This window comes from Carlito syrichta, unplaced genomic scaffold (assembly GCF_000164805.1).
Source record: "Carlito syrichta isolate Samal-C Ts95f unplaced genomic scaffold, Tarsius_syrichta-2.0.1 Scaffold305117, whole genome shotgun sequence".
NCBI lineage: Eukaryota > Metazoa > Chordata > Mammalia > Primates > Tarsiidae > Carlito > Carlito syrichta.
Genome location: NW_007249213.1, coordinates 358,042 through 372,397, shown reverse-complemented (window position 1 = coordinate 372,397; position 14,356 = coordinate 358,042). Strand labels below are relative to the sequence as shown.

At 47.1% G+C, this 14,356-nt stretch overlaps 1 protein-coding gene across 5 annotated transcripts in view; it reads left to right on the top strand.

Moving 5' to 3' along the window:
• Positions 1–40: 40 nt before the first annotated feature.
• The window catches only part of RPL26 (ribosomal protein L26), a 16,314-nt gene continuing 1,998 nt past the window's right edge, over positions 41–14,356 (top strand). Inside the window, exons 1-3 of one of the 5 annotated variants that reach the window (XM_021713973.1) lie at positions 41–45; positions 11,552–11,724; positions 12,646–12,786. In XM_021713973.1, coding sequence (XP_021569648.1) covers positions 11,557–11,724; positions 12,646–12,786 — 309 coding nt within the window. In that variant the 5' untranslated portion in view covers positions 41–45; positions 11,552–11,556. Of the gene's footprint in view, positions 46–10,701; positions 11,176–11,551; positions 11,725–12,645; positions 12,787–14,356 lie in introns of those variants that run through there. The other 4 variants (XM_008061135.2, XM_021713971.1, XM_021713972.1 and 1 more) reach the window with 4 other exon arrangements.

The following is a 14,356-nucleotide window of genomic DNA, read 5'->3' as shown; positions in this document are numbered from 1 at the left end:
GAAGCTGCCTGTTCCTTGGCCAGACTGGCCATGGCTTGGGAGCGGGTAGAGAGGGCCCAGGGCAGACCTGGGTCCAACCAAGCTCAAGGGGCGGACAGGCAAGAAGGCAGAGGGGAGGACCTGGCAGACAGAGGGTATTAGGATGGGGCACGATTAGAAGTATGATGGCTTTCCTCCCACCTTCTGCTCCCCAATCCAGCAGGGGTTTAGGCAGACAAGGAGCTCAGAAGCTGACTTCGCATGTGTGGTCCTCATGTGTATCCTCAGCAGATACTTTTCCCTTCTAGGCCGGGACTGAGCAGGCTGGAAAGATGGGTGGTCACTGCCTTCCTGTAGGGTCACCAGCCCTGAAGTGCAGACCTTATCTGCCAAGTGATCTATCCACAGCTATGTGGGCTGATCCAGGGTCAAGGGCACTGTGCTGGCAAATGTTCTGCTGGGGGGGAGGGCATGGCAGGACTCCTCCAGGCCAGAATTCCTACCCAGGATTCTCTATCTTGCTCTCATGAACAAACAGAAGGGGTGGCACAGGGGCCAAAATGCAGGTTTCCCAGAATCTCAGCACTCAGGAGTCTCACAGCATCCCACCCACAAGTCTTCCCTGCCTATAACATGCCAGCCTAGGAGGTATTCCCTGAGGAAGAAGCAGATTTCAGAGGCTGTCCCAGAATTTCTGTAGGAAACAACCAAAAAAGGTCTTCCCAGAGAGCTGAGGTCACATCAAGAGACAGGGGTTTGTCAACAGAGGCATGGCCAGCAGAATGGCCTGCAAGCAGGGGCAGGGGTCCAAATTTTGAGTCTTGGAGTTCCGAGGATGGCCTGGAAGGCAGGGAGTGGAGGGGAAGCCTGACAGGTGAGACTTGAATCAGCTGAAAAATATGTGGGCAAATTAACCCCTGGGGACTCCCACCTCCCTCCCAGTCCCAGTCCTCCTCCTCATGACCCAACCACTCATTAGAGGCCACACCAGCTGGGCCAGTTTCCGAGGTGGATTCCCAGGCTGGGCTGGGTGAGGAAGGGTGGGGAAGAAAACAGCCGTGCTTGTCAGGAACACTGCTGTCTCAACCAACAAATGCTGAAACCCGGGTGCTAGCAGCTGCTCACCAAGGCCTCTTTACCTGAGGACCCTGTTGCACTATGTTAGGGCCCTCAACAGGGCCCACCAGAAAAGCCTCAGGTTGGGCCTTGCCTGAGGATCAAGTAGTTAGGGGATAGCTATTGGCTGATTATTGAGGCCCATAAGTCAAACAACGCCTTAAGGTTGAAAACAAAAAAAACTCTAGTTATTATTTTAAATAAGTGGTGGCTTGCACCTCAGGTGTGGCCACCGCTGAGCCCCCTACAACCTATGCCCCTCTTGGCAAAGTTACCATCTGTGTGTGGGAGGAAAAGCTCTGCCTCTTATCTAATTCCCAAATGCATGTAGTGGTGGTCATTTGGGGACCATTAGGAAAAGGATCCACACTACAAGGGGATATTTGGGACACAGGAAGGATTGCTTTAGAGCACTTATGTACTTAAAGCACTCTTTGTATTCTTTTCAAGACAAGAGAAGTGCTCAGGTGCTATTTCGGGGAGAGATACAGATGGATTCCATGGGGAAAATATTTATTACAGAAATCAAAATAATGTCAAATTTACGAAGACTTTGATGAGTCTGTTTTAACCTCACCCAGGTTGTTTTAAACAGTGTCATGAACTTCTGGGGACCTGATTCTAGTCTTTTCAGATTCTGTTGTATTTGCCAAAAGTTTCTTTCAGAATACCCACAGTGTTTTCACATTGTTCAGCGGTGACTTGTAGATGACACTTCTTTTATTTTCAAAGAATGCCAAAAACTATTTTTAAAATAAAGGTATATATTTTCTCAAAGATTCCAAGGACTTTGCAAGGCATGTACAAAGCTCTGAGTTTAGACTTTAAGGATACTTCATCTAGATGAAAAAGTTCAAAAATACAAATCCAAGTGGCTCTTACACAACTATGCAACCACACTTGTGAAACACAAATTAAAATTCGGCTGGCATGCCACCCTTCACCTATGAGTTGATCAAATTCTGGAAGTCTCATAACCTACTCTGCTGTTGAGGCTGAGGGAGGCAGGGGAATGGTTGGTGGGAATATACATTGGTAAAACTTCTATCAAGGGAAATTTGAACTTATCTATCAAAATTTCCACTTTGACCCAGAAATTTCTGTTCTAGACATGTATCCTACAGATACACTTGTATGTATGAGCAGTGACATCCATATGAGGGAGGACCCCCCAAAAAACAGATTTTATTGATTAAAAACTGTGTATTTCTTCTTACAAGTTTAAACTTCAGTCACCTTCAAGATACTCTGTTTGATGCAATACTCCTATCGAGACACTTTTCCACAGCTCAAAACAGTTTTTGAACTCTTCTATTTGGATGTCTTTTAGTGCTTCTATCATTTTTTGTTTCACCTCTTCCACATCAGCAAAACATTTTCTTTCAAGAACTTTTTTCATCAAAAAAAAAGTTGCTCAGGGCGTGATGGGGTAAAATGGCGGGATGAAGCCCAGGGGTCATGCTGGTTTTGATCAAAGACTGCTGAACACTCTGTGCAGTGTGGGCAAATGCATTGAAAGAATCTCCAAAAAAAATTCACAAACTGAACGCAACCTCTAACTACTATGCTAGCTAGCACACTGATGCTGATGGGTTCCTAGAATACTTACCCTAGCAAGGAAGTCTGCACTACAAGGGTCCCGCCCTCCAAAAGATAATTCCAGTTTTGTTTTGTTTGGTCCCACTTCATATAATGTTATATAATTGAGTGTGGTTTGTAATAACAAAGGATTGGAAACAACCTAAATACTAATCAATAGGGTTGATTAGTATTTGGTTGTTGAACTTAAGGTTCAGGGAATATCACACACCCATAAAGAGCAAGCAAGGAAAGTCTCCAAGGTACAAAGGCAAATGGGGAAAAGCAAGGTGTGGAACACTAGTAATAGATGCTAGCATCTATTACAATCCATGTAGAAAGAAAGGGGAGGTTGGGCTCGGTGGCTCAGCCTGTAATCCCAGCACTTTGGAAGGCCGAGGTAAGTGGATTGCCTGAACCTGTGGGTTTGAGACCAGCCCAGACAACTTGGCAAGACCTCATCTCTACAATAAATCCAAAATTAGCTGAGCGTGGTAGCGCGCGCCTGTAGTTCCAGCTACTCGGAAGGCTGAGGCGGAAGGATCGCCAGAACCCAGCGGGTTGAGGCTGCGGTGGCTGGGAGTAGCCACTGCACTCTAGTCTGGGCAACAGGGTGAGACTCCAACTCAAAAACAAAACCAAAAACCTTGAGAAGATACACAAAAAACTAATAACAGTGATTACCATGGAAGGGAATGAGAAAATGATGAGATAGGATAAGGAGTTTTCACTTTAGCTTTTATACTTACTGATTTTTTAAATAATGCATTACTTGTTTCAAAAATTTAATTGAGCCAGGCGCAGTAGCTCAGGCCTGTAACCCCAGCACTTTGGGAAGCCAAGGTAGAAGGACTGCTTGAGCCCAGGAGTTTGAGACCTCATCTCTACAAAAAAATTTTTTAATGTAGCCAGGTATGGTGGCACCCGCCTGTAGTCCTAGTTACTCTGGAAACTAAGGTGGAAGGATCACCCGAGCCCAGGAGGTTGAGATTTCAGTGAGCTGTGATTATGCCACTGCACTCCAGCCTGAGTGACAGAGTGAGACCTTGACTCAAAAAAAAACCAAAAAAACAAAAACTGAATTGAAAAATTATAGGCTTGGCTCAGTGGCTCAGCCTGTAATCCCGCGCTTTGGGAGGCCGAGGTGAGTGAATTGCCTGAACCCGTGGGTTTGAGACCCGCCTGGGCAACTTGGAGAGACCTCATCTCTACAATAAATCAAAATATCAGCCGGGCGCAGTAGCATGCTCCTGTAGTTCCAGCTACTTGGAAGGCTGAGGCGGAAGATCACCGGAGCCCAGCAGGTTGAGGCTGTGGTAGCCGGAAGCGTGCCACTGCAATCCAGTCTGGGTGACAGAGTGAGACTCCAACTCAAAGAAAAAAAAGAAAGAAAGAAAAATTATACTAGAAGCTAAAGATATCTTCAGTATATACACCTGTTGCCTGGTGAGGAGACAGCCCCATGAACACTCAAGAGCTGCCAAATCATTTGTCTTGTGGTTTGAGAGTGTCAGCTACTGGCTCAGCAGGCTTCTTTGTCTGCTTAGAGGTGTGACATCTTATGTTTAACAGGCACTTAAGAAGTAAGGTAAAAATTTAATATTGGCTGAGTGCGGTGGCTCAGCCTGAAATCCCAGTACTTTGGGAGGCCAAGGCGAGAGGATTGCCTGAGTCCAGGGGTTCAAGACCAGCTCAGGCAACTTGGTGAGACCTCATCTCTATAAAAAACATCACAAAAACTAGCTGGGTGTGGTGGCATGTGTCTGTAGTTCCAGCTACTTGGAAGGCTGAGGCGGAAGGATTGCCTGAGCCCAGCAGGTCAAGGTTGCGATGGCTGTGAGCGTGCCACTGCACTCCTCCAGCCTGGGTGACAAGAGTGAGCCTTCAACACACACACAAAAAACAAGTTTAATATTCTCAGTGTTCCTAAGTTCTTGTGGATTTCTTTGGGCCCTGTCATTTAATGTGCTTGGTTTTTTTGTTTTGTTTTGTTTTCTTTGGCAGGGGGTGGATTCAGCATCTCACTCTGTTGTCCAAGCTCGAGTACAGTGGCATGATCTTGGCTCATCACAGCCTCAACCTCCTGGGCTCAGGTGATCGTTCCACCTCAGCCGCCCAAGTAGACAGGACTACAAGTGTGTGCCACCATGCCTGGCTAATTTTAAAAAAATTTTTGTAGAGACAAGGCCTTGCTATGTTGCCTAGGCTGGTCTCAAACTCTTGGGTTCAAGCAATTCTCCCTCCTCAGCCTCCCAAAGTGCTGTGATTACAGGCGTGAGCCACCATGCCTAGCCTAGTGTGCTTGTTTTGATTCCTCCTTCTTTACCTTTTCATTTTCAAGTACAAAAATTTTTTTGAGTCAAAGTCTCACTCTGTCATCCAGGCTGGCTCACTCACAGCCACCACAGCCTTGACCTGCTGGGCTCAGGAGATCCCTCCACCTCAGCCTTCCAAGCAGCTGGAATGATAGGCATACGCCACCACATCCGGCTAATTTTTTGATTTATTGTAGAGACAATGTCTTGCCATGTTGCTCAGGCTCGTCTCTAAACCCCCAAACTCAGGCAATCCTCTCACCTCTGCCTCCAAAAGTGCTGGAATTACATGTGTGAGCCACTGTGCCTAGCCAAATCTTTTGTTTTAATCAACCACCATGGGGTCAGAGCACTACAGGAAGATACCATTATAGATAGATGATAGATGATGATGATAGAGAGAGAGAGAGAGAAAGGAGAGAGAGACAGAGAGAGAGAGAGAGAGAGAGGAGAGGGAGGGGGGAGAGAGAGAGAGAGAGAGAAAGAGAGAAAGGAGAGAGGGATGGATGCCTGGTGTTAAACTTAACTCTGTTGCTCTTCTCTTCCTCCCTTTGTTCACTCACACCCACACCCACACCCACACACATTTGCCACCTCCCAACATCACAATAGCCTTTAAATCTACTATATAAGCCGGGCTCGGTGGCTCAGCCTGTAATCCCGCGCCTTTGGGAGGCTGAGGTGAGTGGATTGCCTGAGCCTGCGGGTTCGAGACCCACCTGGGCAGCAAGACCTCATCTCTACAATAAATCAAAAAATTAGCCGGGCATGGTAGCGCGTGCATGTGGTTCCAGTTACTTGGAAGGCTGAGGCGGAAGGATCGCCGGAGCCCAGCAGGTCGAGGCTGCGGTGGCCAGGAGCGGCCACTGCACTCCAGTCTGGGCAACAGAGTGAGACTCCAACTCAAAACAAAACAAAACAAAAAAATCTACTATATACCTACACAGTCTAAGACTACCAGACAAGCTTAAGGATCCAGAACACTGCTGGCTGGTCCCTGGCAAGGACTGCAGGAGCCTCAGTGTGCACATTAAAGACATCTGTGTCCCTCAGATCCAATTATGTGACCTCTCCTTAATAAACCCTCTGGATGATTCATGGGACCACTCCACTCCTATCTCCTTTTGATCTCCTTATCAATTCCAAATGTCCTTTTGGGGGGACACAAAATAAAGAGCCTTGCCTTACCCTCACCCTTCACTTTTCTTCATCCTCCTCTTACCCAGTACAAGTTAACTCCTCAGCTAAATGCTCAGCACAAACTATTCACAGTTCTCACTAGGTGGTGCTGGTACAGGCTTCTGGGCCTCCCCATGCTAATCCCATCTACCTGGAAAACTCCTATCTAGCTTTTCAGAAATAGTACAATCAAGAGTTACCTATGGCTGAGAGCAGTGGCTCATGTCTATAATCCCAGCACTTTGAGAGGCCAAGGTGAAAGGACTGCCTGAGCCCACAAATTCCAGACCAGCCTGGGCAATTTGGCAAGACCTCATCTCTGCAATAAATCAAGAAAAATTAGGTATGATGGCACGCACCTGTAGTTCCAGCTATTTGGAGGGCTGAGGCAGAAGGATTGCCTACACCCAGCAGGTGGAGGCTGCGGTGGCCGTGAGCGTGTCACTGCACTCCAACTTGGGCAACAGAGTGAGACTCTGACTCAAAAATAATAAATAAATAAATAAATAAATGTTTCCTTAATATGGATTTCTGCTAAATAAATCCTTCTATTTTTTATTTTTTTGAGTTGGAGTCTCACTCTATCACTCAGACTGGAGTGCAGTGGCCACTCCTGGCCACCACAGCCTTGACCTACTGGGCTCCGGTGATCCTTTCGCCTCAGCCTTCCAAGTAGCTGGAACTACAGGCGCGCGCTACCATGCCGGGCTAATTTTTGATTTATTGTAGAGATGAGGTCTTGCCAAGTTGCCTGGGTGGTCTCGAACCCGTGGGCTCAGGCAATCCACTTACCTCGGCCTCCCAAAGTGCTGGGATTACAGGCTGAGCAACCGAGCCTGGCCAATCTTTCTATTAAAAAAAAAAAGAGTTGCCTATGAAGACATCTCCACTCCCAACCTCAGGGGAACTGAAGGCTCCTATGCTGTGCCCCAGTATATCCCATCATCTTCTTTCAGGTGCTTTGTCTATTGACTTGTCTGTCTCCTCCTAAGCAGTGTTCCTTCAAGGGAGGCTAGATCTCACAGACCTTGGTATCTCTAGTGCCTGACACAGAATTTAGTAAGAGCTAGATACATATTTGTAGAATGAATAAATGAAAGTGATGGTTTCATGTCAGGAAAAAATTTAGTTCAAACGATTTTGGGTGTGAAATCTAGACATAATCCCTGCTTTGGTGTGTCTGAAGGTTCCACAAAGACTAGCTTCAAAATGACCCTAAAGGCTCAGTCTAAAAGGATCTTTTTCAAATCAAGGAAGAAGAATGCAGGAAAGTGTGGGAGAGAGAAGGCAGTCAGACTAGACTGCCAAAGGGTCATGCAGGGTGAAGCTAGTCACCCAACTGACATATGTTTAGATAAACAGATACCATAAACAACCAGCAATTTGCATCTGTGTGTACAATTTGTACTCCAACAATTTTCATGCTGTGTCAGATGGTCATGCTTTCCAGGCAGTGGGTTGAAGGTTTAATTCTGATGACTCAGTGTTGGACAAAAGAAGGGAGGAAGAGGCCGGAGAGGGCAGGGTGGCAGCAAAGAATTATGGGAGCTGAGAAAACAAAGAGGGCCTTTGTAGGCAGAGAGGAAGATGAAGAGGAGAGTGGTTAGTAAACTAGGATGATAAGAAGAGAAGGGGTGACTGGGAAGGCCAGAAAGGAAGGCAAGGTGGGAGGATAGACACCTCAGCTGTTCCCTATGACTCTCAACATCCAAGTCAAACTAAGTTCAGCCCCAGACCCCCTGGGCTTCCCTCTGAATGCCTCTCTCCAGTCACAGGATCTGGTTCTTAGAAACACTAAGCCATGCTGTTTCACCCCCATGTCATCCCTCAAGCTAGTCCCATTGCCTCATGGAGCTAATGTTAACATTCTTCAGAATTCAGTCAAAGGTGACCTCACCCCAGAAGTCTTCCCTGATCCTAGAGCTCTCTTCTGCTCCCAAATCACAGAAGCACCAAGGGCAGCTGGCTCAGGTAGCACTTTTCCTGTGGTACTGTGGCTGTTGATTCTGTTGTTCTCTCTCTCCTTTCAGACAATGAGATTCTTTCAGGCAGAACATCTGACTTATTTTGCATTTCTAGTGTCTAGTTCAGGGCTGACCCATGAAAGACAAGTCATAAATATTTGTTGAAAAGAGTTGCAGCAGAAGAATTCTTGCTGGATTTTTCAATTAGAATAAAATCTAGGGTTACCTCCTTCACATCATATTTAAGAGCACAGCAATGATGAAAAAGCCAGGCGCGGTGGCTCACACCTATAACCCCAGCACTTTGGGAGGCTGAGGTGAGAGGATTGCCTGAGCTCACAGGTTCAAGACCAGCCCGGGCAACTTAGCGAGACCTCACCTCTACAATTAAAAAAAAAAAAAAAAAAAGCCAGGCTTGGTGGCTCAGCCTGTAATCCCAGCTCTTTGGGAGCCCGCAGGTTCAAGACCTACCTGGGCAACCTGGTGAGAACTCATGTCTACAATAAATAAAAAAAATAGCCGGGTAGTGCGCGCCTGTAGTTCCAGCTACTTGGAAGGGTGAGGTGGAAGGATAGCCGGAGCACAGCAGGTCGAGGCTGCACTTGCGGCCACTGTACTCCAGTCTGGGTGACAGAATGAGACTCCAACTCAAAAAAAAAAAATTAGCCGGGTGTGGCGGCTCATGCCTGTAGTTCCAGTTACTTGGAAGGCTGAGGGGAAGGATCACCAGAGCCCAGCAGGTCGAGGTTGCAGTGGCCGTGAGCATGCCACTGAGATTCCAACCCAATAAATAAATAAATAATGAAAAAACACATTCTTTATTTAGTCTACTCAGGGCACTCTGGCATATGATTTCCTACTCTTTGGCTTGACCCAGTAGGTTCCTACAAATTGGGACCATATACAGCTACCAGAAGGGGCGGAGAAGTCAGCCTGCATGGGTTCAGCTGTAACCTATGGGTTCTGTAGAACCTTACACACTTTCCTGGCATTTCTCTGTGGCTCAACTGCCCCATCTGTAAAATGAGGACATGAGCCCTGCAACAACAGGGCTATTTTATGGATTAAAGGGGTGAATAATGTAGTGTGGCCGAGCATGGTGGTTCATGCCTGCAATCCCAACACTTTGGGAGGCCGAGGCAAGACGATTGCCTAAGCCCAGGTTTTAAGACTAGCCTGGGCAACTTGGCGAGACCTCATCTCTACAATAAATCAAAAAATTAGCTGGGTGTGGTGGCGCATGCCTGTAGTTCCAGCTACTTGGAAGGCTGAGGCAGAAGGTTCACCTGAGCGCAGCAGGCCGAGGTTGCGGTGGCCGTGAGCTTGCCACTGCACTCCAGTTTGGGTGACAGACAGTGAGACTCCAATTCAAAAAAAAAAGAAAGAAAGAAAGAAAAAGAGGCCGGGCTCAGTGGCTCAGTTTGTAATCGCAGCACTTTGGGAGGCCGAGGTGAATAGATTGCCTGAGCCCACGGGTTCGAGACCAGCCCGGGCAACTTGGCAAGACCTCGTCTCTACAATAAAATAAAAAATAGCCAGGAGTAGTAGCGGGCGTCTGTAGTTTCGGCTACTCGGAAGCCTGAGGTGCAAGGATCTTGGAACCCAGAAGGTCGACGCTGGGGTGGCCGTGAGCGTGCATGCCACTGCACTCCACCCTGGGTGAAGAAATGAGACTCCAACTCAAAAAAAAAAAAAAAAATACAGTGTGTAGGAGAGTGTCCCTAGCACTCAGCAAGCTTACTACACCTTACGTATAATGAAATGTGAGCCCTGTCAGTATGACACCTGTATAACAGAAGCCAGTGCGCTACCAGACGCACCCGGGTAGCAGGCTGCAGCCTGCCTCGAGACCATTCGCAGAGACCAACCCTTGCCCTGCATGGGTATGCTCCAGAGCTGAACATCAGAAAGGGGCACGCCTCTCCGCACAGCACGGCTGCCTTGGGCCCGGCTTCTTCAAAGCATGGTGTGGCCCAGCCCTCTCCGCGTCTCGTTTAGAAAAGGAGCGCGTTATGTATGCGGGAGTAGGGGCCGATCGGTGGCCCCAGTACTCGGAAGGCCCCTTGCCAGCCACAGCAGAACCTCTGGAGAGCCCGCAGGGCAGTCGGCAGCCGAGGTGCGGGGGCGGTGGCCGGCGTCCGTGGGAGCTTGTTAAAGGCCCGGCACGCTCGCCGCGCCCACGCCATTGGCCCTGGAGGGCATGGGGCGGTGCAGGTAGCCCAGGTGACCGACCGGCCGGGATCCCAGCGCCACCTGGCGGCCCAAAGTAAGCCCTTGCCCTTTCCTGGCTAATCGGAAGCCCGGCACCCGGGAGTGTACGACGGGGGTCCCCTAAAGCCACTCCCTCCTTCCTCACCCACCAGGACAGTCGGATCCTGAGGAGCCCCTACCTCCTGCCCAGGGGCGACCCTTCCCAGAAGATTCAGCGGTAGCATCCAGACATCCGAAGGGAGACACTAGCGCCTGAAGTGGTTTTGCTGTCCCTCCGAGCCACTAGGTGACACTAGCAATCAATTTCTTCCCAGGTTTACTGTTCTCAAACTCCGCGTCCCTCTCGCTCCCAGAGACATCGGCCTCGCGAGATCTCTCGTAAATTTACGGAACCGGAAGTAGCGTGTGGATCTTTCTCTTTTTGAGGCCATCGCCAAAGCGGCTGCGGGTGAGGACTCGCCGGGCGAGCTAGTGTAATCTGCAGCCATCCGTTTTGGGACACCGTGGCTGCCGTCTTCGGGAGCTCTGAGATTCTCCCGCCAGCCGATTAGAAGTCAGAGAGGGGGGCGTTGGGATGGTTTCGACCTGTTTTTTCAGTTCAAGGGCCGCCAGGCCGGAGAGGAATGGAGGGACGGGGAATTTGGGAACTCGGAAGGAACTCGGGGGAGGGAGCCTGTGGAGCTAGAGTCAGGTCTGTCCGGTGTAGTTTCTAAAGAATGGTCTCGAAGTAATTTCTCGGTAGAGCCTTCACGGAATTTCCAGACCGCGCTCGCCTATTGGAAAGTATTTTGGACCCGAGTTGTGTGCAGGATTTTCCAGGTCCAGCATGCAGGGTCTGACTCCATAATTTCAGAGGGGCTAAATATGTTCACAGTCAAACCCGTGTAAGACGAACATTGGTTCCTCAAACGTGGTTACATTGGGAGAGTTGGGTTATCGGTCTGTTCTGCCCTAATTCAGAGATACTTACAAATATATTCTTGACGCCCTCACGAAGTGCTTACGGAGGTTGGAGAGTGTAAACACATAAAATACCCTAGTAAAGCAAAAGTTTTGAAGTTTAAAACTTCAGTGTTGGACCATTCAGTTCAAGCCGTTTTTAATGGAGTTACAGAACATGACAGCTCATGTGAGCAGTTACCGCTGTTATTTGTTTGGAAACGGAATGAGATTTTGGTCACTTAAGCGTCGTCTTAACTTTTTATTTAGCCAAAATGAAGTTCAATCCCTTTGTGACTTCAGACCGAAGCAAGAACCGCAAAAGGCATTTCAATGCACCTTCCCACATTCGCAGGAAGATTATGTCTTCCCCTCTCTCCAAGGAGCTGAGACAGAAGTACAATGTTCGATCCATGCCCATCCGAAAGGATGATGAAGTTCAGGTATGTATCCTTGTTCACGTTACCTTGATGGCTGTTCCACACATTTAGCTTAGAAGAGGGATTGCATTTCTGACACTCTTGCTCCCTGAAGGGAATTGCAAGATGAGTTGAGTCAGGGACCAAGGATGCTGTTTTTAGTTTTTCTTTTATTCTTCGGTGACAGTCGCTTTTCCCAAGCATCAGATGCCCTCCGTAATTAAGTGATAGAGTATAGAGTAAGACATAGTCAGGATGTTACTTAGAGATTATTCTCTCCCCCCGCTTTTTGTTTTATTTTATTTATTTATTTATTTTTGAGTTGGGGTCTCACTCTGTCGCCCAGACTGGAGGGCAGTGGCACGCTCCTGGCCACCGCAGCCTCGACCTGCTGGGCTCCGGCGATCCTTCCACCTTAGCCTTCTAAGTAGCTGGAACTACAGGCACGCTACCACTCCCGGCTAATTTTTTGATTTATTGTAGAGATGAGGTCTCGCCAAGTTGCCCAGGTGGGTCTCGAACCCTCAGGCTCAGGCAATTTACTCACCTCAGCCTCCCAAAGTGCTGGGATTACAGGCTGAGCCACCGAGCCCAGCTCCTTTTTTTGTTTTAAAGCAGGATTTATTAAGAGGACAGGAAAGCTCCCACATTGGGAAAGGACCCAAGGGGATTGCCCTCTTTCCCCTTTTGACAAGTCTAGAACCGCTGCTGCTGGGCCGTCAGTTGCAGGGATGCATTGTCTCAACACTGGGTACCTGGAAGCATGGTTTATTTACAACTTAGTTAAAACCCGAGATAGGATTATTACATTTCTCTTAATGATTAAGTCTTGAAATTAAAAGATTCCATAGAGCCAAGGATAGAGTGAAGGCCTGATTAACAGTTTTCCTGATTTACAAGATTAATCTTGTTCTTTTATCTGAATATGTCTGTTATTTTTTTTAGGTTGTGCGAGGTCACTATAAAGGTCAGCAAATTGGCAAAGTAGTCCAGGTTTACAGGAAAAAATATGTCATCTACATTGAGCGGGTGCAGCGGGAAAAGGCAAATGGCACAACTGTTCATGTGGGCATTCACCCCAGCAAGGTACGTGTGTTTGGAAATGCAGAAGCCAGAAGGAAATTATGGCAATTATAGTGGATAGATGTGATGGCTTGTTTATAGACCAATCCCATAGAAATAATTTGATTAATGTTACTTAAAATTTTTGTTTCCAAAACCAAAGTGTCTTTAGCAGTCATTCTGTATGGATATTTAATGCACCTTTTCCTCAAAAGTTATTAGTAAGCTAATCAGTCCAAAAATCCTAAAATCTAAATCTTAAAATCGAGAAAATAATGTAATTGGAGGATGAAATGGAGCTTTGACCCTTTTGCTTTTGTATATTCAACAGAATTGAGTAAGCAGTAAGGCAGCTTTACAACCCTGAGAGATACGTATTAAGTTTACCGATGGGGAAAAAATCTGGAAGCTCAGAGGTTAGGATACCATGGATAGTGATTTTGTCTAAGTCAAGATAGAAAATCTAGTCTGATTTCCATAGCAGCAGATGATTCCCCTGGATTTTTTATGTGAATTCTCCCCAAAATTGTAATTAATGACAATTAGTGCACAAATTATGGTCTCAGATTTGATATTGCTGTCTAATTCCCATTTTCCAAGTTTTAAAAATTTTGTTTATGCTTACTATAAAGATAATAAATGCACATGGTGAATGTTCAAGCACTGGGATTGGTGGAGGGTCTTATGTTGGTGCCATAAATTTAATTTTCAAATCTCATAAAAGTTAAAAGGCTAATAGAGTAGAAACACTTGGAAGTGTTATGGCACTTAGCTTCTAGTTACTTCAGTATGTATCTCTTAAGAATAAGGACTTTCCCATTCTTTAATCTACTCAAGTCATGTTTTTGCCTCTACCACATCAGCTGTTGTAAAGGTCACCATGCTGGTGGCTGATGCTTCGTCTTTTTGTACTGTGCAGCATGTGACACAGTTGATCTTAAGTGGCTCAGTATCTAATTGTGCATTTCAGCTTGGATATCTAATTAGTACCTGACGTGTTCAGACTCTTGATCCTGATTTTGTTCCTGAAACCTTCTCTAACAGTGTTCCACCATCACAAGTGTATGGCAGCTCTATCCTCCCAGTTGCTCGGGCCAAAAATCTCATTTATTGGCTTATTACATATCTACTTCAGTCATTAAAGACCTGTTGACTGCTGTTGCATACCTAGCATCCTGTCTGCTTATTGTTATCAGATGCCCTGCAAGACCTTACATGATCTCCCCTCACCAGTTACTTCTCTGATAACTTTTTCCACTCTGCATGTTCTGTTCTAGTCTGCTGGCCTCCTTAATGTTCCTATAGCCATAGTAACCTGAGAGTATGTCTTCTGGTTTAGCAACATCGCCTAACTACGTGGTAGAATTACAAATTCTAGGTTCCTGGGTCTATTGAAGCAGAATTGGGGTTTGAGACCCAGGGATCTGTTTGTTTGGTTTTTTTTGAGTTGGAGTCTCACTCTGCCGCCCAGACTGGAGTGCAGTGGCCGCTCCTGGCCACCGCAGCCTCAACCTGCTGGGCTCCGGCGATCCTTCCACCTCAGCCTTCCAAGTAGCTGGAATTACAGGTGCGCGCTACCATGCCCGGCTAATTT